The 27,045-nt window shown below is 43.0% G+C and overlaps 1 protein-coding gene across 2 annotated transcripts; it reads right to left on the reverse strand.

Moving 5' to 3' along the window:
- Positions 1 to 2,409: 2,409 nt before the first annotated feature.
- Positions 2,410 to 26,947, reverse strand: LOC110525835 (poly [ADP-ribose] polymerase tankyrase-1). Of its 2 annotated transcripts, XM_021606286.3 has the most exons (28): positions 26,438 to 26,947; positions 25,244 to 25,468; positions 24,784 to 24,879; positions 24,568 to 24,604; positions 24,400 to 24,475; positions 21,738 to 21,758; positions 19,220 to 19,314; positions 18,932 to 18,998; positions 18,635 to 18,821; positions 18,289 to 18,410; positions 17,882 to 17,973; positions 17,665 to 17,743; positions 17,274 to 17,445; positions 16,938 to 17,017; positions 16,656 to 16,801; positions 16,058 to 16,223; positions 14,809 to 15,028; positions 14,377 to 14,486; positions 13,784 to 13,972; positions 11,842 to 12,082; positions 11,606 to 11,688; positions 11,326 to 11,446; positions 10,994 to 11,091; positions 7,022 to 7,096; positions 6,663 to 6,768; positions 6,284 to 6,470; positions 5,907 to 6,063; positions 2,410 to 4,278 (listed from the first exon to the last, which is right to left on the reverse strand). In XM_021606286.3, exons 1-28 carry the CDS (start codon positions 26,889 to 26,891, stop codon positions 4,192 to 4,194), a joined length of 3,789 nt encoding a protein of 1,262 aa, XP_021461961.3. In that variant the 5' UTR covers positions 26,892 to 26,947; the 3' UTR covers positions 2,410 to 4,191. The 2 variants fall into 2 exon arrangements, with proteins under 2 accessions (XP_021461961.3, XP_021461963.3); XM_021606288.3 differs by lacking the exon at positions 21,738 to 21,758.
- Positions 26,948 to 27,045: the final 98 nt, after the last annotated feature.

Here is a 27,045-nt window from a genome sequence, read left to right on the forward strand (position 1 = left end):
AGCTTTCATAATGGGAAAGGCAAGAGCAGCACCGTTGAAACAGATGACAATCCCAAGAATGGAACTTGCTGCAGCAGTACTAACAGTGCGTGTTGAAAGAATGCTAACTACAGAGCTACAGTTTACACAGGAGCAGTGGAGGCTCCTCAGAGGAGGAAGGGGAGGACCATCCTATACATTGTAAAACATTTAAAAAGTTATCCTTTTTAGGTAAATCTATACTAAATATAATCACGTCACCAAATAATTGATTAAAACACACTATTGTGCAATGAAGGGCTGCAGTAGCCTCAACAGCACTCGGTAGGGTAGCATCATGGTGTAGCCGGAGGACAGCTATCTTCCGTCCTCCTCTGGGTACATTGACTTCAATACAAAACCTAGGAGGCTCATGGTTCTCACCGCCTTCCATAGACTTACACGTTAATTATGACAGATTCCAGAGGACGTCCTCCAAACTTTCAGAGCTCCTGCAGCATGAATCAACATCTTGTCCACCCAATCAAAGGATCAGAGATCATAAGCTTAAGCATAAGCAACAGCTAGCTAGCACTGCAGTGCATACAATCTGGTGTTTAGTTGACTCAAAGAGAGAGAAAGACAACAGTTTAACAGTTTTTAACAAATACATTCTTTCCAAAATGAAGAAGAGATAGAGATTGTCATTTTTTTCACATTCAGTTTCACTTACTTAGCTCGCAAATGCAGCTAGCTAGTTTAGCCTACTCAAACACCCTGCTCAAACAGAGGGATGCAATTTTAGCTAGCTGGCTATGACTATCCAACATAACACTGGAACTCTTCCAGGTCAAGGTAAGCTTTTGGTTTTATTAATTTGTTGCCACGGGGCCCGCTGGTGTAAGTGCTAAACTTCTTACTGACTGGACCCTAACTTTACGTATAGCGTACAGTGGGGCAAAAAAGTATTTAGTCAGCCACCAATTGTGCAAGTTCTCCCACTTAAAAAGATGAGAGAGGCCTGTAATTTTCATCATAGGTACACTTCAACTATGACAGAAAATCACATTGTAGGATTTTTAATTAATTTATTTGCAAATTATGGTGGAAAATAAGTATTTGGTCACCTACAAACCAGCAAGATGTCTGGCTCTCAGACCTGTAACTTCTTCTTTAAGAGGCTCCTCTGTCCTCCACTCATTACCTGTATTAATGGCACGTCTTGTTTTTTTTAAAGGTAAAGCTATGTTGATGAGGCCTTTTCATCAGTTTTCACTTAAGATTTTATGACATGATTTATTCATGGTATGCTTGATTTTCCTTTGAAATTGGAAATGCTCAAGCTAAGTTAGCAAAACTAGTCATATCTGTCAATAAACAATCATTGTCTCACAGGTGAATGTCCAGTATGAAAACCTTCATTTTGCTGCTTGGTTCATTATATCTTTGTCTGGCAGCTCCAGTAAGTCAAAATACACGATAACCCTTTGAATGTCTTTATCATATTCATCTGTCTCAAAGTCTCCTTTAAAACTTGTTTCGTTATTTGGGTGGATCAAGCGCATGTCAGGAAGGCCAGAGGTTTGAGCTATGAGGTAAGGTGTGTGTTATTGCACTAGCAAGACCATATAGTGGTTGGGGTTGAAAGATATACATTTAAATTTTCATGGCATTATATTCTTTTACATTCTCATCACTGACCCCATCCCCTTACGTGATCTAGGTACCATACTGACAAAGATTGGTCAGCAGAGGAAACATAGGAGACAAACCTGGACTCCCCGTGAAACAGAATACTCTTCCCCAGGTCACATATAGATTGACCCCTCATACCCTAACCCCTGTAACCAGTTTCCAAATAGCTTGAATCCCTATTCCCCTATTTGCCATGAATCCATACTAGGCAAACAGGTTCCCTTTATCTCCAACTATTGGAGTACAGCCTCCTATCATAATCCTAGAGACCAGCTAGTACCCCGACTCCAGTCCCTACTCCAGTGCCAGAGACTCAAGAAGACGTTAACCCTTCACCAGCCACGAGGACACTCGACAAAGAGCCAGAAACTCATTGGAGAAAACCCTTGTAGCTACTGTTTAGTAATGGAGCTAGTTTTAAAACAGTCGGACTTGCTTCTTATTAAATACATGACTTTTGTATTATCTATGGCGCTGTAATAACTAATCAGGTGTTGAACTGCTCAAGCTGTTGGGATTTGTTTAAGGTATCCATGCCTCAAGTATCTTTAAACTTTTGTGCTTTTAAGGGTTATCTATCAGCTCTGTGTAATTACTTTTCTCTACAACTAAAACATGTATAACTTCTGCCATCATGAGCAAATATTTGTTGATATGAGTTTTGTATCAAATTTTTTTCTAAAGTAACTGAATACTATTTTACTAACAGTAGAGAATAATCAGCCAACATGTGAATAAAGTCTTGGCAAACTGCTCTTACGTGGATAATGTTTATTCAAAAAGTAGAGAGAATCAAGACCAGAACAGAATTTAGACTTAATTTACAATAAAACTCAAATTACATAGTTAAAACATCAAGTTATACACATCCATTTACACAACCTGTACATACATTCCCCCCCCCCCCCATAACATTTGCAATTCATTTCAAATAACTTAAATAGTTTTCTACTTAAAAGTGCAAATCCTTACACATGGATTTGAATAAGACCATGGCAATCCGGGATGTGGAGTTCACATCTTTTCTTGTGCAATGAACAATAATAATAATAACAATAATAATGTGTGAGTAGATAATTGTTCTCTTCCCATTAAACGTGTGTACTGGTAGAAGTATGTGGACACCCCTTCAAATTAGTGGATTTGGCTATTTCAGCCATACCCGTTGCTGACAGGTGTACAAAATCGAGCACACCACCATGCAATCTCCATAGACAAACACTACCGAGTTCCAAAAAGCCTCTGGAAGCAACATCAGCACAAGAACTGTTCATCGGGAGCTTCATGACATGGATTTCCATGGCCGAGCAGCCGCATGCACACAAGCCTAAAATTATCATGCGCATTGCCAAGCGTCGGCTGGAGTGGTGTAAAGCTTGCCGCCATTGGACTCTGGAGCAGTAGAAATGCGTTCTCTGGATTAATAAATCAAGGCTTCACCATTTGCCAGGAGAACACTACCTGCCCGAATGCAGTGCCAACTATGAAGTTTGGTGGAAGGGGAAAAATGGTCTGGGGCTGTTTTTCATGGTTCGGGCTAGGCCCCTTGGTTCCAGTGAAGGCAAATCTTAATGCTACAGCATACAATGACATTCTAGATGATTCTGTGCTTTTTGCTTTGTGGCAACAGTTTGGGGAAGGACCTTTCTTGTTTCAGCATGACAATACCCCCATCCACAAAGCAAGGTCCATAGAGAAATGGTTTGTCGAGATTGGTGTGGTAGAACTTGACTAGCTTGCACAGAGCCCTGGCCTCAACCCCATCGAACAACGTTGGGATGAATTGGAACCCCGACTGCAAGCCAGGCCTAATTGCCCAACCTCACTAATGCTTTTGTGGCTGCATAGAAGCAAGTCCCCACAGCAATGTTCCAACATCTAGTGGAAAGCCTTCCCAGAGGAGTGGAGGCTGTTAAAGCAGCAAAGGTGGGGACCAACTCCATATTAATGCCCATGATTTTGGAATGAGATGTTCGATGAGCAGGTGTCCACATACCTTTGGTCATGTATAGTATGTATGTATGCATGTAAGGATGGCTGGGGCAGGCCAGTATTACAGGGGTTACATACTCTGGTTGAAAACAACAGGGTTGAGAGAGGATTCTCCAAGTCACAAGGCATGATAAGGTGAGAATGGTAGCGAATTGTTAATATTCTGACACTGTAGGGCAGACGAGAGGGTGAATCTCTACAACCCTCTCCAGGGGTAGGTAGTGGGGAACCCACACACGCTATTGGGCTATACATGCGTCTGTCTATGCATGCAGCCAATGCAAAGGAAACCGAAAAACTATCACCACAAGCAGATAATATATTACAGTATACTTCATATGTCGCCTGAGCAGTCTACTGTTAACTCTACTGGACAAGAAGAATTGAACTGGAACTCAGGCTGTGAAGAAAATGTAAAAAAGGTTTAGACATTACAATAAAGCAAAAAAGCACAGAGACAAAACACTAAAAAGCCTCAGTCTTGTGTGTTGTGGGTCAGGAGGACTGTGTTCAGTAACTGTGTAAGATTGGTCTGGTGGTGCAGGACTAAGACTTCTGCTCCGCTCCTGCAGCAGACGCGGCCGTACTCTCCGGCTTAAGGATCTGATAGGTGATGAGATACTCTGGGTAGGCCTGCAAACACACATGGGACAGAAGCCAATGAGAAGAGCAAATACACGGAACTAAAATATTAAAACGCAACATGCAACAATTTTACAGATTTACAGTTCATATAAAGAATTCAGTCAATTGAAATAAATGAATTCGGCCCTAATCTATGGATTTCACATGACTGGAGAATATAGATATGCCTGTTGGTCAGATGCCTTTAAAAAAAAAAAAAAGTAAGGAAGTGGATCAGAAAACCAGTCAGTTTCTGGCATGACCACCATTTGCCTCGTGCAGCGCAAAATCTCCTTCACATCGAGTTGATCAGGCTGTTTATTGTGGCCTGTGGAATGTTGTCCCACTTCAATGGCTGTGCAAAGTTGCTGGACATTGGCACAAACTGGAACACATTGTCTTACATACTGTCGTACACGTCGATCAAGAGCATCCGAAACATGCTCATTGGGTGACATGTCTGGTGAGTATGCATGAACTGGGACATTTTCAGCTTCTAGGAATTGTGTACAGATCCATGCGACCATCCGTGCATTATCATGCAGAAACATGAGGTGATGGTGGCAGATGAATGGCATGACAACGGGCCTCAGGATCTCGTCACGGTGTCTCTGTGCATTCAAATTGCCATCAATAAAATGCAATTGTGTTTGTTGTCCATAGCTTATGCCTTGACATACCATAACCTCACCGCCACCACGGGGCACTCTGTTCACAAAGTTGACATCAGCAAACCGCTAGCCCACAAGGCGTTTGCATCTGCCCGGTACAGTTGAAACCAGGATTAATCTGTGAAGAGCACACTTCTCCACGGTGCCTGTGGCCATCAAAGATGAGTATTTGCCCACCGAAGTAGGTTACAACACCGAACTGAAGTCAGATCAAGACCCTGATGAGGACGACGCACACGCAGATGAGCTTCCCGGGACAGGTTCTGACAGTTTGTGCAAATTTTATTCAGTTGCACAAACCCAGTTTCATCAGCTCTCCAGGTGACTGGTCTCAGACGATCCCACAGGTGAAGAAGCAGGATGTGGAGGTCCTGGGCTGGCGTGTTTACATGTGGTCTGCGGTTTTGAGGCCTGTTAGACGTACTGCCAAATTCTTTACCATAAGCTGCCTCCAACATTGATTTAGAGAAATGAACATAGCTCTGGTGGCCATTCCTACATTAAGCATGCCAATTGCGCACTCCCTCAAATCTTTAGACATCTGTGGCATTGTGCTGTGTGACAAAACTGCACATTGTAGAGTGGCCGTCTATTATCCCCAACACAAGGTGCACCTGTGTAATGATGCTGTTTAATCAGATCTTGATATGCCACACCTGTGAAGTGGATGGATATCTTGGCAAAGGAGAAACACTCACTAACAGGGATGTAAACAAATGTGCACAAAATATGTGAAACACCTTTTTGTTCTTATGGAAAATTTCAGGGAGATCTTATTTCAGCTCATGAAACATGGGATCAACACTTTACGTGTTGCGTTTATATTTTTGTTCAGTGTAATGGAGTACAGATTATTTTCCATTGTGGATGCTTTTTAGTCCAGGTTGAGGCTTAATCTGTGTCCATAATGTCTGGAATTGCCTTTGGGTATAATTAAAGTTGTATTGAATGGAGTTGAAATCTCACCTGCTCTCCTCTGTAGATGACATACTCTGCGTAGGCCAGGCCGTTGACGCTGGGCCGGCCAATCACAGAGTGATGTCCAGGGGGGGCGTGGGCCATCTTCATGGCACTGAACTGGAGGAAGGACTTCCCCAGGGTTACGCGGCAGAATAACATCTGCCTGAAGGTCACAAAGAACAGGGAGAAGAGGCGTCAAATTGTTTCACAATTAACAAATCTCTGATGAAGGCCGGAATTGATTGATTAATTGATTGAGGGGCACTAGTTTGGCAACAGTGGTATAGAATGCTCTCGAGTCATCAAGTGCTCTCTTTTCATGAGTTAGAGTAGTAAAGCCTTAAATACACCTAAATGTGTTCTTTCTATAGATCATGTCTCACCTGTGGCACAGGTAACAGGAGCGGTCTTTGTGAGTGGGGCATCCGGTGCCGCCCCCGATGCCATAAACATACTGGTTACTCTTAGAGGAGTTCTCAGCAAAGTAGATCCCTGCTCCAAACATCCCTCCGATGTACGCATGCCGCTCGTCAAAACCTTTGTGGATGATGGCATTTATGAACGGAGAACCTGGAGAACCAAAAAACATGAAACAAGAACAATGTCAAATACGATTGAAATTGACATCGCTAAAAATAAATAAATGATAAACAGGGTTAACATTTATCCAGTGATGATCAGTTAAGACATTATTGGCATTAAGAAATAACCAGGAGCGTGGTAAAAAAGAAATAAAACCGGTTATAATATATGTCTTGTTACCATGGAAGAGCATGCGCTCATTGTGGTGGTTGTGGTTCTCGTCCGATATCTCCTTCTGGCGGTGTGTGTATCGCTCCCGCAGCTTCTTGTTGACCACCTTCTGGATCTGCATGGACACACAGACAGGAATCAACTAGAGAAGCAATAGTGAGGACTTCTAATATTCCTTCCTTTTCAGAAGATGGGATTGTTAACGCTGCACGAGTTCCTGAAACCATAGTGGATTCTTACCAACCAATAACTGTGATCAAGGGTAGTACCAAAGTAAAGATGTGTGTATTTCTATCTCAAAGAGATCCATCATATGAGCAAATGTAGATAGTAGAGTGTGTAGTACTGTAATTGAATGTAAAGCTGACCTTGATGATGTTGTATCTGCTGAACACCCCTCCTGCGTTCCCTCCATCCCTGTGTTCTCTGATGCTACTTTGCATCTTGAGCAGAGAGAAGAAAAAATAAAGTTAGTCTTAAAAAGCACAGGATTTCATTACATTTCTGCAAACATGGCACTCTTTCACCCTTGAGTAGAGTTGCAAAGGGAGGGTATATGATCAGAAACTATTAGAATTTTGGTAACCATCAAGGAATATATATTTTTTTTCCAGATGACATCTAGTAGCGTTTCCGGGTACTTCAGAGAAGATGCCTCTTATCTCTGGCCCCCTGTTTAACATGTATAAAAAAAAAATTAATAAAGGAAAAACTGAATAACAAAGCAGTAAAACATCCTAAATGTAAAACTATCAACTTAATGAATACCATTGCTGTTAAATATGAGGGTTTCAGCATGAAATTGTAAAATAAATAAAACATTTTATAAAAATATCAATATGACCTTGTTGTAAATGTTTTGGGGCAAAACTGGTTGCAATTGGGGAAAAAAGTCAATAGTTGGAAGGAAATAATGCAATTGTTGATTAGATGCCTTAATTTTTGGGGGGCTATTTTCTAGGCTACACATATTAAACATTAATACTTTGACAGTACCAGTCAAAGGTTTGGACACCTAATCATTCCAGGGTTGTAATTTATTTTCAACAAATGTTCTAACTTGTAGAATCATAGTGAAAACATCAAAACTATGAAATAACACATATTGAATCATGTAATAACCCCTCTTCCCCAAAAAGTGTTATAAAAAAATCTTAATATATTTTCTAATTGAGATACTTCCAAGTACCCACCCTTTGCCTTGATTACAGCTTTGCACACTCTTGGCATTCTCTCAACCAGCTTCATGAGGTAGTCATCGGGAATGCATTTCACTTAACAGCCTTGTTACAAATTTGTGGAATTTCTTGCCTTCTTAATGCATTTGAGCCAATCGGTTGTGTTATGACAAGGTAGGGGGGTATACAGAAGATAGCCCTATTTGGTAAAAGACCAAGTCCATATTATGGCAAGAACAGCTCAAATAAGCAAAGACAAACGACAGTCCATTGTGACTTTAAGAAATGAAGGTCAGTCAATGCGGAAAATTTCAAGAACTTTGAAAGTTTCTTCAAGTGCAGTCGCAAAAACCTTCAAGCACTATGATTAAACTGGCTCTCATGAGGACCGCCACAGGAAAGGAAGACCCAGAGTTGCCTCTGCTGCAGAGGACAAGTTCATTAGGGTTACCAGCCTCAGAAATTGCAGCCCATATAAATGCTTCAGAGTTCAAGTAAAAGACATCTCAACATCAACTGTTCAAATTTGAGATTTTCAGTTCCAACCGCCTTGTCTTTGTGAGACGCAGAGTAGGTGAATGGATGATCTCCGCATATGTGGTTCAACCGTGAAGCATGGAGGAGCAGGTGTGATGGTGCTTTGCTGGTGACACTCTCAGTGATTTATTTAGAATTCACGGCACACTTAACCAGCATGGCTTCAACAGCATTCTGCAGCAATACGCCACCCTATCTGGTTTGCGCTTAGTGGGACTATCATTTGTTTTTCAACAGCAGAATGACCCAACACACCTCCAGGCTGTGTAAGGACTATTTGACCCAGAAGGAGAGTGATGGAGTGCTGCATCAGATGACCTGGCCTCCACAATCACCCGATCTCAACCCAATTGAGATGGTTTGGTATAAGTTGAAGCGCAGAGTGAAGGAAAAGCAGCCAACAAGCGCTCAGCATATGTGGGAACCCCTTCAAGACTGTTGGAAAAGCAATTCAGGTGAAGCTGGTTGAGAGAATGCAAAGCTGTCAAAGGCAAAGAGCTGCTACTTTGAAGAATCTCAACTATAAAATATATTTTGATTGTTTAACACTTATTTAGTTACTACATTATTCCATATGTGTTATTTCATAGTTTTGATCTCTTTATTTTTATTTTGTAGAATAATAATGAAGAAAAAAAAAAACCTGGAATGAGAAGGTGTCCAAACATTTGACTGGTACTCTATGTGTGTGTGTGTGTGTTAAATAAAACACAGTCAAAGGTTTGGACACACCTACTCATTCCAGGTTTTTTTTCTTCATTATTATTCTACAAAATGCCAGGAGTAGGCTACCTGCCCCAATGCATAGTGCCAACTGTAAAGTTTGGTGGCGGATGAATAAACGGTCTGTGGCTGTTTTTCATGATTCGGTCTAGGCCCCTTAGTTCCAGTGAAGGGAACTTATAACTTAATGCTACAGCATACAATGACATTCTAGATTATTCTGTGCTTCCAACTTTGTGGCAACAGTTTGGGGAAGGCCCTTTCCTGTTTCAGCATGATAATGCCCCTTACACAAAGCAAGGTCCATACAGAAATGGTTTGTCGATCAGTGTGGAAGAACTTGACTGTCCTGCACAGAGCCCTGACCTCAACCCCATCGAACACCTTTGAGAGTAATTGGAACACCGACTGCGAGCCAGGCCTAATCGCCCAACATCAGTACCCAACTTCACTAATGCTCTTATGGCTGAATGGAAGCAATGCAATGTTTCAACATCTAGTGGAAAGCCTTCCCAGAAGAGTGGAGGCTGTTATAGCAGCAAAGGGGGGTGAAAATCCATATTAATGCCAAGGATTTTGGAATGAGATGTTCAACGAGCAGGTGTCCACATAATTTGTCAATCGCATTCCACACTGCCCTTTCCCACCTGGACAAAAAGAACACCTCTGTGTTCAACACCATAGTGCTCTCAAAGCTCATCACTAAGCTAAAGACCCTGGGACTAAACACCTCCCTCTGCAACTGGATCCTTGACTTTCTGATGGGTTGCCCCCAAAGGGTAGGCAACCCCACACCTGCCAGGCTGATCCTCAACACTGGGGCCCCTCAGGGGTGAGTGCTTATTCCCCTCCTGTACTCGCCGTTCACCCACGACTGCAAGGCCAAGCACAACTCCAACACCATCATTAAGTTTGCTGACGACACAACAGTGGTAGGCCTGATCACCGACAACGATGTCACAGTGTATAGGGAGGAGGTCAGAGACCTGGCAGTGTGGTGCCAAGACAACAACCTCTCCCTCATTGTGAGCAAGACAATGGAGATGCTAGTGGACAACTGGATAAGGAGGGCCGATTAACATCATAGGGGCTGTAGTGGAGAGTTTCCAGTTCCTTGGTGTCCACATCACCAACAAACTATCACAGTCGTGAAGAGGGTACATACAACGCCCCCTGTTCCCCCTCAGGAGACTGAAAAGATTTGACATGGGTCCCCAGATCATCAAAAGGTTCTACAGCTGCACCATCGAGAACATCCTGACCGGTTGCATCACCGCCTGGTATGGCAACTGCTCGGTATCTGACCATAAGGCACTACAGAGGGTAGTGCATACAGCCCAATACATCACTGGGGCCAAGCTTCCTGCCATCCAGGACCTATATACTAGGCGGTTTCAGAGGAAGGCCCTAAGAATTGTCAAAGTCTCCAGCACCCAAGTCATAGACTGTTCTCTCTGCTACCAAACTGGAAGTGGAACCAGAGCACCAAGTCTAGGTCCAAAAGTCTCCTTAACAGCTTCTATCACCAAGCTATAAGACAGCTGAACAATTAATCAAATGGCCACCCAGACTTTTTACATTGACCCCCTTTGTTTTTACACTGCTGCTACTCGCTGTGTATTATCTATGCAGTCACTTTACACCTACCTACATGTACAAATTACCTCGACTAACCAGTACCCCCACAAATTGACTCGGTAACGGTACCCCCTGTATATAGCATTGTTTATGTTATGTAATAAAAAAAAATACTTACTAAATAAACATAACTATTTCTTGAACTGCATTGTTTGTTAAGGGCTAGTAAATAAGCATTTCACAGTAAGCAAGCATTTCACAGTAAGAATTTTCAGCACGTGACAAATAACATTTGATTTGACACACACATCTGTCTGTACCCACCTCCTCCTCCACTGATTGGCCCTCTTTGTCGTCAGGGGCTAGATCGATGAGGACCGTGCCCTGGTTGGCACAGTGGAATGTCAGGTACGGGTTGGCACCTGGAGAACAAACAAAGCACCTGTTACACACTCATACTTGGTTTTATATATATATATATATATATATAGCAAGTATACCAGACACATATTGGGCCTAATCCTGAACTACAAATAACTTTCAATAGAGAATCTCCATTCCAGGAATAGGAAGAAAAGTCTGGGAAGTATTTGATGCAACAATAAATGGGAAACATCACATTAGCGCCTCAGAGATTTCTCTGGGAATGTCCTGACCTTGTTGTCCCCCCAGCAGCCTCTCCACTCCCTTGATGAGTTTGTGTCGGTGGCCGTAAGCGTTGATCCCAATCTCCTTCAGTTCCTCGTGACCCATGTCAGCCAGCACATCCAGAGAGATCTGGGAAAGAACAGGACATTTCGTACAGAGCAGGGATCCTGAACTGTGACATGACAACAGCTACTCCAAGAGGGGCAAAGATTGATATTTTATCTGACTAATTAGAAGCCCTATTAAATTAAAAATGATAACATGAAACCCAAATCAATGAACACTCACCTGTTCTCTCTCAAAGATTTCCCTTATATGCTCCAGACCCAAGCTCTTCAGGAACTGACCGATGTTCATGTCCAACATCGCCACTGGAATACAAACACCACAAGAGCAAATTCAGCATGTGAGTAAAATGACTGATTCATCTGTACTGACTAAGATTTCAACCATATTCAACCAAAACTAGTAGAATATCAGCTGCTTGCTAAAATACAGCTCAGTTTCGATCCATCTATACTCACATTCCCCCTCCTTCCTGTCGGAGCCTGCGGCCCCGTCGGCCACTCCGGAGGTCCCTGCGGCCCCGAGCTCGTTGAGCGGCCCAGCCAGGTTGTCGATGCTGCTGGCTGCAGACAGGCAAGAGGGCGTGGAGGCTGGGGAGATGACCGAGCCTGAACTGACCACCGTGGCCTGGGGCTTGAAGCAGATGGGCAGGGCATCCGGGGGCATGGCATCCATCAGCAGGGCACGGATGTCATCAGCCTGAAAGAGGAGGGGGAAATAATTAGAGAGAGAAGTCATGGGTGAGAAGGGGCTCGAATTGTTGGCATAATCCCTAAAATAGAATAGGAGATATATCTATCTATCTTCGGAAAGTATTCAGACTCGTTGACCTTTTCCACATCTTGTTACGTTACAGCCTTATTATAAAAAGGATTTCTAAATGATTTGTATTTTTTTAATCACACCCATAATACCACACCCATAATACCAAAGCAAAAACAGGTTTAGAAATGTTTGCCAATTTATTACAAATATAAAACAGAAATAACTTATTTACATAAGTATTCAGAGCCTTTGCTATGATACTCGAAATTGAGCTCATGTGCATCCTGTTTCCATTGATCATCCTTGAGATGTTTCTACAACTTGATGATTCCACCTGTGATAAATTCAATTGATTGGACATGATTTGGAAAGGCCCACCTGTCTATATAAGGTCCCACAGTTGAAATTGCATGTCAGAGCAAAAACCAAGCCATGAGGTCGAAGGAATTGACTGTAGAGCTCCGAGACAGGATTGTGTCGAGGCACAGATCTGGAGAAGAGTACCAAAACATTTTTGCAGCATTGAAGGTCCCTAAGAACACAGTGGCCTCCATAATTCTTAAATGAAAGAAGTTTAGAACCACCAAGACTCTTCCTAGAGCTGGCCATCTGGCCAAATTGAGCAATCGGGGGAGAAGGGACTTGGTCAGGGAGGTGACCAAGAACCCGATGGTCACTCTGACAGAGCTCCTCTGTGAAGATCGGAGAATCTTCCAGAAGGACAACCATCTTGCAGCACTCCACCAATCAGGCCTTTATGATAGAGTGGTCAGACGGAAGCCACTCCTCAGTAAAAGGCACATGACAGCCCGCTTGGAGTTTGCCAAAAGGCAGCTAAAGACTCTCAGACCATGAGAAACAAGATTCTCTGGTCTGATGAAACCAAGATTGAACGCTTTGGTCCTCACGTCTGGAGGAAACCTGGCACCATCCCTACAGTGAAGCATGGTGATGCCAGCATCATGCTGTGGGGATGGTTTTCAGCGGCAGGGACTGGAAGATTAGTCAGGATCGAGGCAAAGATGAACGGAGCAAAGTACAGAGAGATCCTTGATGAAAACCTGCTCCAGAGCACTCAGGACCTCAGACCTGGGCGAAGGTTCACATTCCAACAGGACAATGACCCTAAGCACACATGCACAATGTCCTTGAGTGGCCCAGCCAGAGCCTGGACTTAAACCTAATCAAACATCTATGGAGAGACCTAAAAATAGCTGTGCAGCAACACTCCCCATCCAACCTGACCTTGAGAGGATCTGCAGAGGAGAATGGTAGAAACACCCCAAATACAGGTGTACCAAGGTTGTAGCGTCATACCCAAGAAGACGAGGCTGTAATCACTGCCAAAGGTGCTTCAACAAAGTACTGAGTAAAGGGTCTTTCTAAAAAAACAGTTTTTGCTTTGTCATTATGGGGTAATGTGTGTAGATTGATGAGAATTTTTTTTATTAATCATTAAAAAAAAAGAAGGCTGTAATCTAACAAAATGTGGAAAAAGTCAAGGGGTTTAAATACTTTCCGAATGCACTGTAGATGGGGAAAAAAATGGTAAGCATATCATAATTTACAGCAAAAAAACACTTGATTTTGTGGCATTGCTAACTGCTTTAACAGTAGGGGAGCAAGACGTTTTACCGTAGCCAGGTCCAGTGCGGTCTGTCCCTCCTGGTTCTTCATGGTGGGGTCTGCTCCGTGGGCCAGCAGCAGAGCACACAGCTGGGTACGGCCCTTCTGAGCTGCTTCGTGGAGCGGGGTGAAGGCCCATTTATCTGTAGCGTTCACACATGTGTTGAACTTTATCAGAAGGGCAGCAATGTCCACGTGCTGCAAGAGAGAAAGAGGAAAGACAGGAGAGGAGTAGATGAGACAGCGGAGAGGAGCAGAGAAGATAGAAGTAGCAGATGAGCCACGAGAGGAGATCAGCAACACAATTTAATCATGACATGCCCAAAAACTGATGACATCCAAACTCTTACATATCTAAGCTTTCCACAAGGTCACTTTCACAGTGTGGGTGTTTTCTCCTGTCCTGTATGGTTTTCTATAAGGTTTTGTAACCTAAACAATGCATACAATACCTTCTAAGAAATCCTCCAAGCTGTTACATATTTTAGGCCAGAAGGTCACAGGGTAGGTGTTTTGTATGCATCGTCTATGCTAAAAAAAAAAAAAAAGTACAGCATGTACAATGGGTTCCAAGGCCTGATGTAGACTTGGCGCGAACTCACCCCATAGGAGGCAGCGTTGTGCAGGGGGATGAGGCCTCCTTTGTCCTGCGCATTGACGTCAGCCCCATGCTCCAGGAGATACTCCGCCACCTCCAGGTTGTTGTAGCCAGCTACAGGAGGGGAGAAACATGAAGGATGACAACATGAAAGATATTTCTGTAATGTGTCTAAGTAATAATATAGCTCCAAATGATCTAAATTCCCAGGGTTTGATGATCTGCCTGTCATAATTGTATGTAAGGAGATAAGCGTCTGTGTGTGGGTTCCACATTTGCTATTAAATGAATTGATTCCACTGCTTTGCTTGCTATTACGGGATTAGGCTGGGTAACTGTAAAAGCACTGACAATTGCTAATGTAAAGTGTGCTTTATAAAAATATAAAATGGATTTGATTCCATGAATAGATTCTGAGGGCTGGTACGTCCAGTACCTGCGAGGTGCAGGGGGGTGGAGTTACGTCCCTGTGTGTCTCTACAGTTGATATTCTCTGGGCTGCAGAGTTTCTGGACGCGGGCCAGACAGCCCTTCTTAGCAGCGTCCAGCAGCGCAGCGTCTCCTCTCAGCAGGTCCTGGATGTCCGTGTCGCCATCCTTCACCATGTCCAGAGGCATGTTACCATCACGGTTCTTCTTGGTGGGGTCCGCTCCATGCTGGAGAATCATCATAAATATACACTGAACAAAAATATAAAAACGCAACAAGCAACAATAAAAAATTAATTAGGCCCTAATCTATGGTTTTCACATGACTGGGAATACAGATATGCATATGTTGGTAACAAATAGCTTAAAAAAAGGTAGGGGTGTGGATGTCTGGTATGACCACCATTTTATTGTGGCCTGTGGAATGTTGGCTCACTCCTCTTCAATGACTGTGAAGTGGTTGGGAACTGGAACACGCCATTGTACACATTGATCCAGAGCATCCCAAACATGCTCAATGGGTGAAATGTCTGGTGAGATGCAGGCCATGGAAGAACTGGGACATTTTCAGCAATCAGGAATTGTGCACAGATCTTTGCAACATGGTTCATTGTTCATGCTGAATGAAGAGGTGATGGCGGTGGATGAAAGGCACGACAATGGGCCTCAGGACCTTGTCATGGTATGTCTGTGCATTCAAATTTCCAATCAATAAAATCAATTGTGTTCGTTGTCCGTAGATTATGCCATACCATAACCCGACCACCACCATTGGGCACTCTGTTGACAACAATGAAATCAGCAAACCAGTCACCCACACGACACCACATCTATCATCTGCCAGGTACAGTTGAAACTGGGATTCATTTGTGAAGAGCACAATTCTCCAGCATGCCAGTGGTCATCGAAGGTGAGTATTTGCCCACTGAAGTCGGTTACGATGCCCAACTGTAGTCAAAAACAAATTGACACCTGTGGCATTGTGTTGTGTAAAAACTGCACACTTTGATTGTCTCCAGCACAAGGTACACCTGTGTAATGATCATGCTGTTTAATCACCTTCTTGATATGCCACACCTGTCTGGTGGATGGACTGTCTTGGCAAAGGAGAAATGCTCCCTAACAGGGATGCAAACAAATGTGTACCAAACATTTGAGCGAAATACATTTTTTGTACGCATGGAACATTTCTGGGATATTTTTTTCAGCTCATGACACATGGGACCAACACTTTACATATTGTTAAGTAAGACAAACCTTGAGCAGCAGTTTGCAGATCTCGTATTTGCCCTTGGCGGCAGCCTCGTGGAGCGGGGTGAACTTCCAGAGGTCAGCTACGTTCACCGATGCCCCATGTCTCACCAGCAGCTCAGCCACCTCATAGTGACCGTAGGAGCAGGCGTTGTGGAGGGGCACCAGACCACTGCAGGACATACAGAAGAGGCTGACTAGTTACACCACCGAAGGAACAGAGATCCTTTAAATGATGTATTTCAAATCATTGAAAGTTTCAAGTACTGTGTGTATTTAATGCAAAATAAAATCCAATGATAAAGACTTATTCAAAACAGAATGAAAGCCTTTTTATGGACTATCTGATGCAAAAAGCCACAGTCTTGTAAAAACAGACAGACCAAGATAATACATTAACATTTTAACCATTTAGCAGACGCTCTGACTTATAGGAGCAATTAGGATTAAATGCCTTGCTCAAGGAACGAGACAAGACCAGACATAATTTTCTTTGCTTGCCGGGCTCAGGGTTTCGAACCAGCAACCTTTCAGTTACTCGCCCAACGCTTTAACCGCTAGGCTACATTGTCCACCTAGGGTGGACTAGGAGGACGACACGTACCCTTTGTCTTTAGCATGTACGTCAGCTCCGTGATGTAGCAGGTACTCCACCACGGCCACACGGTTGTAGCCTGCAGCAAAGTGCAGAGGGGTAGAGTGACGACCCTCCAGGTCCCGACAGTTCACGTTCTGAGGAGTGCAGAGTTGCTACAACACAGACAGAAGATCAAGCGTGAGAGGATTGAGGGAGACATCTTGGATTCCTGGTGGTATGTAGAGCATCGTTGATGCATGTAACGGGATTGAACTCACGAACCGGAGACAATGTAGCTGATCAGCTTACCTGCACAGTGTCCAAATCTCCAGCCTTGGCGGCTTCCAGAAACCGGTAGTCGACATCAGAGTTACGAGTTGGAATATTTTCTGTATGAAAGAGACCAACATTGTTAAATAACATACCGAGAGATAAAACATTTTAAAAAACACTAAGATGTATGAGCAACATAAATCAATAGTTTCTCTATTATACATCTTGCTAACTTTCCAACATTGATTGGCATAGCCTAGAATTTAAGGCCATGCATCTGACATCCACACAAGCAACATTGTCAATCACAATGTAGATAGAAGAATATGAAAAATAATCTTTGTATTTAACCAAGACGCTCTACTGCTGTACCATTGAGGATCTGCTGCACGGCCTCGTTGCCCATCTGTGAGGCAGTAAAGCCCTGCAGGGAGACGATGGCCGGGTCGGCCCCGTAGCTCAGCAGTAGCTTGCATGTCTGGATGTGGCCCGCCAGGGCTGCCCTGTGGAGGGCTGTCTGCCCCAGGGTGTCCACCGCATTTACCTGGAGGGAGGGAAGGAGAGAGACGGACAGAGGGAAGAGCCAGTCACTCAAACAGCAACATACTCACAAGCTAAATATGATACATTTATTTCATGAAATAATTTGAGTCACATTATCAGATAGAGGCTAGGAGCAAGTGAGAGAGAGAAAGGAGTGAAGAGAGCTAGATGAAAAGGTACATTAAATGATATGGTAATAGTGAGACCCTGCAGTGTTCACCTTGGCTCCATGTTTCTGCAGCACGTCCAGGATGTCGTTGTGTGCTCTCTCAGCCGCTACATGCAGAGTCGTCATGAAGCTACAGACAGGATGAGAGAGAGACAGAGACAACCATTCGTACCTCACTCAGGTGCTATATGAATGCATATGGCAGTGTTTCCAGACGGCGTGCAAAGGTCCCAAAATACATGGTCTCTGAGTTTTAATGGTGTCTTACTCTTTGTTCTTCTCGTTGACGTTGGCACCTTTACGCAGTAGCAGCTCGGTCACCTGCTTCCGTTTGGGGTGAGGGGAAGCAACGGCACAGTGCTGAAACAGAGGGACAACTCCTTCCATGAATCCATCACATGGTTTATGCAAAATCCTTGACGTTTTGTACTCGTTTTATAGTGGTCATCCTAGGTTATGCATGTTACACAAACACGTTCTGATAGAGACATAATATTATGGCACCCCTGTCCCCTATATAGTGCTCAACTTTTGACCGCGGACAACTTTTCAAAAGTAGTGCACTAAAGGGAATAGTTTGCCATTTGGGACACATCCATAGCTGTATATTATGAGATAATGTTAGGTGTCAGCACTGTGACATTGAGCATTAGCCAGAAGGAGAATGGATCTCACCAGGGCTGTCTCGTTGGTCTGTGGGTGTTTGAAGCTAATGATCTCCAGAGCCAGAGTCTTCTTCACCTTGGCCATGTCTGCCTCCCGAGCTGCCTGGAGCAGCGAATGACCTTTAAACTCATCTGGATGGTAGAAAGAGGATATTGACATTAAATGTGAGAAGATATGAGTGCTCAGGCAGGCATTATCTTCAGTTTAGAAGGTGTGTGAGAGTGTGTGGTGTGCCGTCTATAGTCTTTGTGAATAGGGAGCGGTGTGTGTGTGTGTATAAGTATGTTTTTCTTATTTGTTAACATGTATAAGGGGTGTGTGTGTGTGTGTATGCATGTCTCCCAGCAGAACTCACAGGTGAGCCGCTCTTTGAGTTCAGGGGTGGGGGCCAAGTCCACGGCACTCTTGCTGTGGCAATTGAGCAGGTTGGGGTCAGCCCCGTGGCTCAGCAGCAGAGAACACACCTCCACACGGTTCTTAGATGCGGCCTCGTGGAGAGGGGTGAACTGCCACAGGTCCATGGCATTCACACACGCTCCATGCTGTAAACAGACAGATGAGTTAATCAGTCATTCTCCATCAATAAAAGCATTCGACATTCTAAAAGTCGAATTAAAGCAGGGTTTCAATAACAGGTCTATAGAACCCTTACCTTGAGAAGAAGCTCTGTGACCTCAAAGTGTCCATAGGAGCAGGCGTTGTGAAGAGGGACCAGGCCACTGTATGACAAATATACAGCCTTTTAATTGAATGATCATCATTAATTTCAAGTTCTACAAATTAACATATTCTATCACCATGACAATATGGTTGACTTTCTCAGCTGTGAAAATGTCTGAGAATGGGTCTTAGACGAGAAAACAGGGTAATGGCTCCTAATATAATTCACTACTTTTAACCAGGCATTTTTGCGATGCAGTCTATTTCAGAATTGTCTTACCCTTTGTCCTTGGCATGGACGTCTGCCCCGTGCTGCAGCAGTAGCTGGACGATGCGTACGCGGTTGTAACCAGCCGCCAGGTGCAGTGGGGTGGACTGGAAAAGAGGACATGTTATAGACACACAGAGCTCAGAGTCAATGCACCTCAGAACACACTGCCTTTAGGGAGCCAGAGTGAGTGAGTGGCTGATTATGCTTGGAAGCAAACTGTATACACTAGGTGGTCTGTGTGTTTTCATTGCAGTCAAGGTAAATGGTGGAAGGATGCAAGCTCAGAAAGGCTCTAGTCCACCCCAAAACAACAACTAGTGCTTTTTGAAGTCGGATCGGTTTGATTATTAAAAAATAAATATTTTATACATTAAATGCATTAAGAAATAATGACATTACAATTATTTTAGGGCTTTTAATGGAAATTCCAAAGGCAAAAAAATAGTGAACATTCAATTGCCAGGTTCACTATGAGTATACATCAAGGGAATTACCATGAAATATTAAAATATCAGTTGTGTATGTTACTTAGTTATTTGATTACTTGATTTTTAATTCCTTAAAGTCATCGTCTCTGCTCAGGCAGTAGCAGCCAGACAATATATCATTTCTGCGTTCTCATTAGTCATCCTATTTAGCTCGGTTAGTCTGCCTAAGTAGGCTGCAGAGCAGTCTGACATTTTTTATATTTTTTATTATTAGTTCTTCAAAGTAGATAAGGCATACTTCCACGAACTGTCTCTAACCCTCTGTCGTTCTGTTGTGTACATTCCTCCCTCATGCGGTGTGTGTGTGTATTTAATCTAACGTAGCAGGCATAAAAGTGTATCTATCGCCATCCAAGATGGAAAGAACAGGCACAATGGGTTATGGTCATTACCACATTCCTGAGCAGAACTAGGTTGAATATTTGCTTAATGAAAACTACAACTCCCTTCAGCCCAGCTTCCCACAGTTCTTGACTTGATTTCTCTCGTGAATTATTTGATTTCTCTCTAGAGAAACGGCAAGTTCGTCTCGCAAAAAACCTTAACCAAATGGAATTCAAGGAGTTTAACAGACGTTGGTCAATTAGTTGTTTAATAGCCCCCCCACCCCACAACACACAAAAAAGTGGTTAATCGCTAAGCACTAACAACTGCCCACACTGACACGAGCTTACCTCTGAAAATAAAGGAGAAAAGGGAAATCTGACCTCCAACATACATCAAATTAATGTGAAATGTAAACATTGAGCTAGTCAAAGCAGAGTTTGTCCCTCAACTACACCCCTTACAAAACATAAAGGTTGCTAAAAGGCTGGCTAAGGAAGGCTTGAATCTACTGTGTATTCATAAAAATGTTTGTGTATGCCCATTCCAAATCACATGATGCCTATGTGAACCAAGCATTACAACGTTAGTGTACGCAAAGCTGTGTCATAGATAACAGTTATCCACCCATGAGTCTACCAACAGTTGACCTTGCAGACAGAGAGGAAGAAACAGTAGCATTCATGCACTGGTATTAAGAAAAAAATAAGACCACTGCACAACTCAGTTATAGTGAGGATGATCACTGAATCACCAGAACACGACAGATTAACCAAATCAAATCAGGGCCCGGTTTCCCAAAAGCATCTTAAGGCAATGAATGGTCTTCAGTTCTTTTGGGAAACCGGGCCCTGACTAATAATAGGATCATTCAGTGTTCGATGAAGGCAATCACAAGGAAAGAAATGCATTAATACAAAAAGCATGAGCAGCGACGACGGCACAGCACTTAAAGATGAGGAATTATTTGTTTTGTTTTTAACCAAGGAATGTGACCTAGTCAAGACTAGAAGAAGTGAGAAGTGGACAGTGACCAAATCACAAACAGTACAAGAACTGATTGACAAAATGCAGGTGGAGGCTGCGCATATGATTATCAAAAAAGGGAGAGTCACAGGCCTACAATAAATAGAATGATTGAAGAGCAAGAAGTGATTGAAACTTGGCAGAGGTGAAAGGGTGTAAAGCAGTTAGATAGAGGGGTGCAGAAAGGAGGAGGGAGCACTCTGGAAAAGCAGGCAATGTGGAATTTGAGCTCCTTTCCAAATCCAACGAGCTGAGCGGCAGTGGCCTTAGAACCCCCTTCCAACCTCCACCACATGCAGTAACACACACGACACCTGGGTTCAAATAGTAGGCACATCTGATTAATTTCAAATACTTTCAGAATTCGATTGAGACTGCCTGGAGTGTCAAATGGGCGTAGTTTACACTTTGGGGACTAGTCCTACTCCATCATTACTATTGCACCAGACAAGCTCAATCACGCACAGCTAAAGTATTTGAAAGAGAACAAATCGTATTTCAACCCAGGTCTGGCACACACACGCGCACGAGCATTAGGGTGGGAAATATGAAAGTGACCAGTAGACCCAGGTCCATGATGTGCAATTATGAGTGAGAGCCAGCGTATTGGTCAAATAAAACACGGATTAAAGAAAAAAATGTACATCACAAAAGTGCAACAATCAGGTGGCTGTTATCGAGAAACTTACCAGCATTTTTTGGGATGTTGACTGATCGACAATGTTGCCAGATTCACACAAAAAAAACAAAACAAAACATTACAAAATTGTAGCATTTTTCTTTCACAGCAAGAGAGGATACTTCTAGCCTATCACCCTTTTAAAGTAATTGAAAAACACAGCAGAATTATCACTTTATATAAATTCATAGTGAAACCAGGTACAATGAGTACACAGCTTAAGGGAAATGTGACTTCTCTCATGGCTTCTCAGAGGTATTCTTAATAAGGCAGCCAGGCTCCCTGGTTATCCCCTAAGGACAAATGGCCCAGTCATAAACCCAAATATGTTCCACCAACAAATCAGAGATGGAGGAGGAAAAGCTGCTATGATTAGATTTTTTTTTTTAGGATTTCCTAAATGTCAGTTGAGAACAAGGTAATGTGCTTGGAAAACCTATATAAAAAGAATATTGATTAGGATTTTAATGTATCCACTTCAGGGACCTGGTTAGCCAGAATGAAATATGATGGCAGAAAAATACTGCTCATCCTAGTCAATAGCCTCAAGAGTACACATTACTCATGATTACGAAAAGGAGACCAAGATATGGTTTCTTGCCAACTAGGAGATTTTTGACGAGGACTTCCATATTTATGAGAATGCACTGGGGGTGAAAAACGGAATATTTAAAAACTGGTGCCAAACAGGAAAAGGGGTAAACAAAAAATATAAAAATCAAAAACAACCCAGTCCTACTCCACAATTACCAATGCAAAGTAGAGACTTCTGACTTTTCAAGTACACACTTTCCTCAGATTGAAGTTAATTGTCTAGTCATGACGCCCGAGTAGAGAAAGGAAGGCTCTGGTGAAGCACAATGCTCTTTGATCTAAACACTCACGCATCAACAGCTAAAAACAATAACGCAAAGATTTTTTATAATCCTAAACAGGCACCCTATCTACAGTATGCCGACAAAGCCTGGCATGAGTCATGACAGCAAGTCAATGACAGCGACACAGTGTGCTAAAGGAGGCAGAATGCAATGATCTAAAAATTAAATTCCCATAACATATACACTACATGATAGAATAGGAATGGACGTGGTTAACCATGACCTAATATTAAACAGATTTTTAGGCCTACATAAAGAAAAAGAGCTGAAAGCTTAGAGCTATTATATTCAATTAGAGCTCAAGATAACAGTTTTGTTAGAAATTAGGAAAATTCAATGGATATAGGGACAACTAGGTTATAGAAAACATTGGGTGTGCAGAAGACAGAGGATCAGTGTTTCTAAGGTTAGGGGTAATTGAGGGACCAAAATAAAAGTGAAAATATTTTTTGCCAATAAGTTAAGAGCCTTAGTCTTAACCACAGCAAAACATTTTTTACTTAACTTCTACACACAAGGGATGGTTGAACAGGGTGAGCCATGTTAATATACAATGAAACGGATTACATTTCGACTGATCACAGGAGCTAAAAATATTTTAGACAGATGGGCATCTTTTAGGTCAAATAGCAGAGAAATCCATGTTGATAGATAACCGTTAAAGGGATGCTGAAGGATTTTGGCCATTTATCTTCTCTCCCAGAGTCAGATGAACACGTGGATACCATTACCATTTTTATGTCTCTGTGCAGTGTGAAAGATGTTGCTAACTAGCGTTAGTGCAATTGATAACTAGTTTTAGCGCAATGGCTGGAAGTCTATGGTAATTGCTAGCATGCTAATAGATACCATAGACACAGATAGAACAATGAGACGGATATTTCACCAGATGTATAAATATGAAGCACCCGCTTGGTGTTTCCACTTAATACAAAATATAGTAGTGAGAGGAAGCCCAGTGGCCGGCAGAAGATGAAAGGAGATGGAGTTTGGCCAACATTTAGCAAATTGTCTCATCGATGAAACATTTGATCTCAATACAGTTCTGTTGCCAAAACTACAATCTGTTATGAACAGAGTGGACTAAGTTTTGTAGACTTTACCCTTTGCCAAAGCTTAAAAAATGGCATTGTTTCAAAGGAATGCAAAGGTGAATTGAGTTATTACTCAGTGCACTTCACTGACTAGGCGTTACCTAAAGGAAATATGCAGACGCTTGCTAGAATGGGCCAGTAGGATCTCGCTAGCTCTTGCTTGGCTCTGCCCACCTCCTTGCTTGTTCTGCCCACTATGACTCATTTGGTCCTATTGGAAACGACAGGCTGTGGTCTATCTTGGTTTGCATATAAAAATATTTCCCACTGACTTCCAGACATAGCGCTAACGCTAGTTAGCATCTGCTCACAAAACTACATCTAACTTCCTTCATACTGGATGCAGAGACATAAAAATGGTATCCATTAGTGCATATGACTCTGGGGAAGCAGATAAATGGCTTCCTTGCCAAAATCCCAAGTATCCCTTTAAGGCAATACAGTAAATTGAGTCAAGCTTCCCCTGCTTAAATCCAATCCAATGACAAATCCTTTTCATATTATGCAGACTAGGATGAGATGGTGTTTTTAATCCCCACACAACAGTGACTTTGTTTTGGTAATTAGGCTGACAGAGTTTCTCCATACTTTTGTTGCCGTTGGTCACGCAAATCTTATGAACAAGTCAAGCATCTGCTACAATAGTATACAACATTAACAGAATGTGTGGGGATGGAAGGTTGCGATTGTGATATTTTACCTTGCGGCCATCACTGGCATGGCAGTTGACATTTAACGGGGTCAGTAATGCCATCAGTTTCTCCTCGTTGCCACTCCTGTAGCACACAGATAACAGAGGAGAGACATTACATATGTTGTATTATAAAATGTGTAAAGATGTGACAGGTAACATAAAAATAGCACTGACCTTGCTGCTTCCAGGAGTTCATCCTTCTTGTACTCACCTGAATACAGCATAACAGGTTAGAACAGTACAAAGTCAAGACAAGCCATGATTCACATAAAAGGTTACAGTCCAGGTGGTTAAAGTTGCAGTCAAGTTAAAACAGAAAGACAACCTGGAACATACCCAACATAATGGAGGAGATAACTGACTGAAAGGGGATAGTTGTAGGAAACTCACCAGTGAGCACAGCCTTGGCAGAGGGGTCTGCCAGATCCAGGGCAGACTTGCCGTCCGTATTACGGATGTTGGGATCGGCGCCATGCTGGAGGAGCACTTTGTGAAGGAGACAGGAAACAGTTTCAATATTTTAATTCAATTATAGTCTTATACCTTTGAGTTTAGAGTACTTTAATTTAACTATAGTCATGCACCTAAGTACCCTTGTAGATGACATAAATTCAATATAGTCAACATAAACCGTGTTAATTTGGGAAAAGTTAACAGTGTTGAAAGAAACAAAATAGTATATTTGGGTGGAGAAATAAAGCACTGGGAGCAGCAATATTGTCTGGACCTCTCATTCATTTATCACAGTATAAAAAAAAGGGGCCCATCACAGGTTTAGGATGTGCATGTCACCCTCATTATATTCAAAGACAAAACAAAACAGACCATCATCATGGTAATCCATCCTTACCGATGCACACATCAATCTTGCCTTTGATGGCTGCCTCGTGCAGAGGTGTGTAGTTCCAGTTGTCCCGTGCATTGGGGTCTGCACCTTGGCACAGCAGGAGACTGACCACCTCGGCATGGCCAAAGGAGCAGGCGTTGTGAAGGGGAATGAGACCACCGTCGTCTCTAGCATGCACATTAGCTCCAGTCTGTAAAAGGTGCTCAACCACATCCTTTCGTCCAAAACCTGACATGGCAACAGACAAAACCTGGTCAGTGAATACAAGTTAAGTTTCATTAGGTGTATGTAAAGGAGACACGTGGTATGCACGTCCAACTAAATGCTTACTTGCAGGTTCCTTCGACAATGCAACAACAATAAGAAATAAAGATAAGAATATCAACATAAAGTAAATGGCTCAGTAGAACAGAATAAACATTTTAGCATAAGTACAATACAGGAAGGCACAATTTATAAGGCAGCAGGTAGCCTAGGGGTTAAGAGGTTGGGCCAGTAACCGAAAGGTTGCTGTGTAGAATCACCGAGCTAACTGTTCCTCCTGTCATTTTGGGTAAAAGTATCAAAATGTATAGGAGGGGGTGACCTTTTGCCTAAATGGTAAAGTAATGTCACTTCTACAAAAGAAAACTAACAAAAATACAGAGAGCAAAATATCAACAACCTAAACTACTCTTTTTTGCAGATCCTCTAGAATGTCAAAACGGGGTGTGCACAATTTTGTCCAAGCCCTGCACTAACAGTCCGGATTCCATAAATCAGCTGGTAACCAACCAGTGCTTTGCTGAACAGGGGTGTGTTAGTAATGGGGGTCGCCAATGATTAAATGTATTAACACCCATGGAACAACACATCCGTGAATTTTTGATTACACTTAGTAAGTAGTTAGCAGCTACGAGGGATGAGTTAGATTTGAGGCCTTCTGTCCCCATCGGTCGGTGTGCCAAACTGTTTTTAGCGTTATAGTTTGCAAGCCGTTTTCGATGGGCCTTGGTCTTGGCAAACTAGCCAGATAGTTAACGTTAGCGAATAAAAATATGAACATGTATTGTTAACTAATAACTAGAGAGCCATTCCCGTCGTGACAACTACAGATTCTGATATTTTAGCACGCACAAGTAAGGCGATGTGCGAAAACACGTCAACGATCCAGCTCGCGCTGACAACAAAAACAAAGCTTGCTAGCGCTTAGCTAACCTGCAGCGAAATGTAGAGGGGTAGATTTTCGCCCGGCCATGTCCTTCGCATTAACATTCACCGAGTCTACAAGTCTCTTCACACGGGATACATCTCCATTCCGACAGGCCTCAAAAAGATCCCTGAAAGCTCCACCGATCCCGCTACTGCCGTCGCCGGGGCTCGTGCCTCCTGAACCGGGGCTCGAGACAATACTACTCTCCCCGCCGGAGGTTGTTGTGGTCGGGCTTGTGCTGCTCCCAGTGCTGAGGGCCGGGGCTGGAAGATCCGGAGAGCCCGAAGGATTCTCCATGCCTGCGCTGCATCCACGCTCACCATCCGGGGGCACTGACGTCGCTGCCACAATATCAATTGGCAGAGAGTCCGGAGGACTTCCAGAAAGAGAACTGTTTCGTGGCGGAGATTGCAGGTTACCCAGCTGTTGTTGCTGCGATGAGCGACGAGACACCGCCATTTTCGCAGCAGCTCACTGGAAACAAAAACAGCCTTTTTCTTATTTTTCTTCAGTGGGATTTATCGGCGGATGGCATCCAACGTTATGGTGCATTACCGCCACCTACTGTACTGGAGTGTGGGCCAGCGACAGGGAGAAACTAAATCCTACCTGT

The sequence above is a fragment of the Oncorhynchus mykiss genome, chromosome 6 (genome assembly GCF_057628025.1).
Source record: "Oncorhynchus mykiss isolate SJ-2025 chromosome 6, ASM5762802v1, whole genome shotgun sequence".
NCBI lineage: Eukaryota > Metazoa > Chordata > Actinopteri > Salmoniformes > Salmonidae > Oncorhynchus > Oncorhynchus mykiss.

Excerpts from the sequence above, each read along its gene's own strand:
- LOC110525835 (XM_021606286.3), bottom strand. The coding sequence starts at position 26,891 with ATGGCGGTGTCTCGTCGCTCATCGCAGCAACAACAGCTGGGTAACCTG. Across the intron at positions 21,759-24,399 it reads ATGCCAGTGATGGCCGCAAG|TCAACATCCCAAAAAATGCT; the intron begins GTAAAATATCAC and ends ATTGTCGATCAG. Across the intron at positions 17,018-17,273 it reads CGTGCAGCAGATCCTCAATG|AAAATATTCCAACTCGTAAC; the intron begins GTACAGCAGTAG and ends TCTTTCATACAG.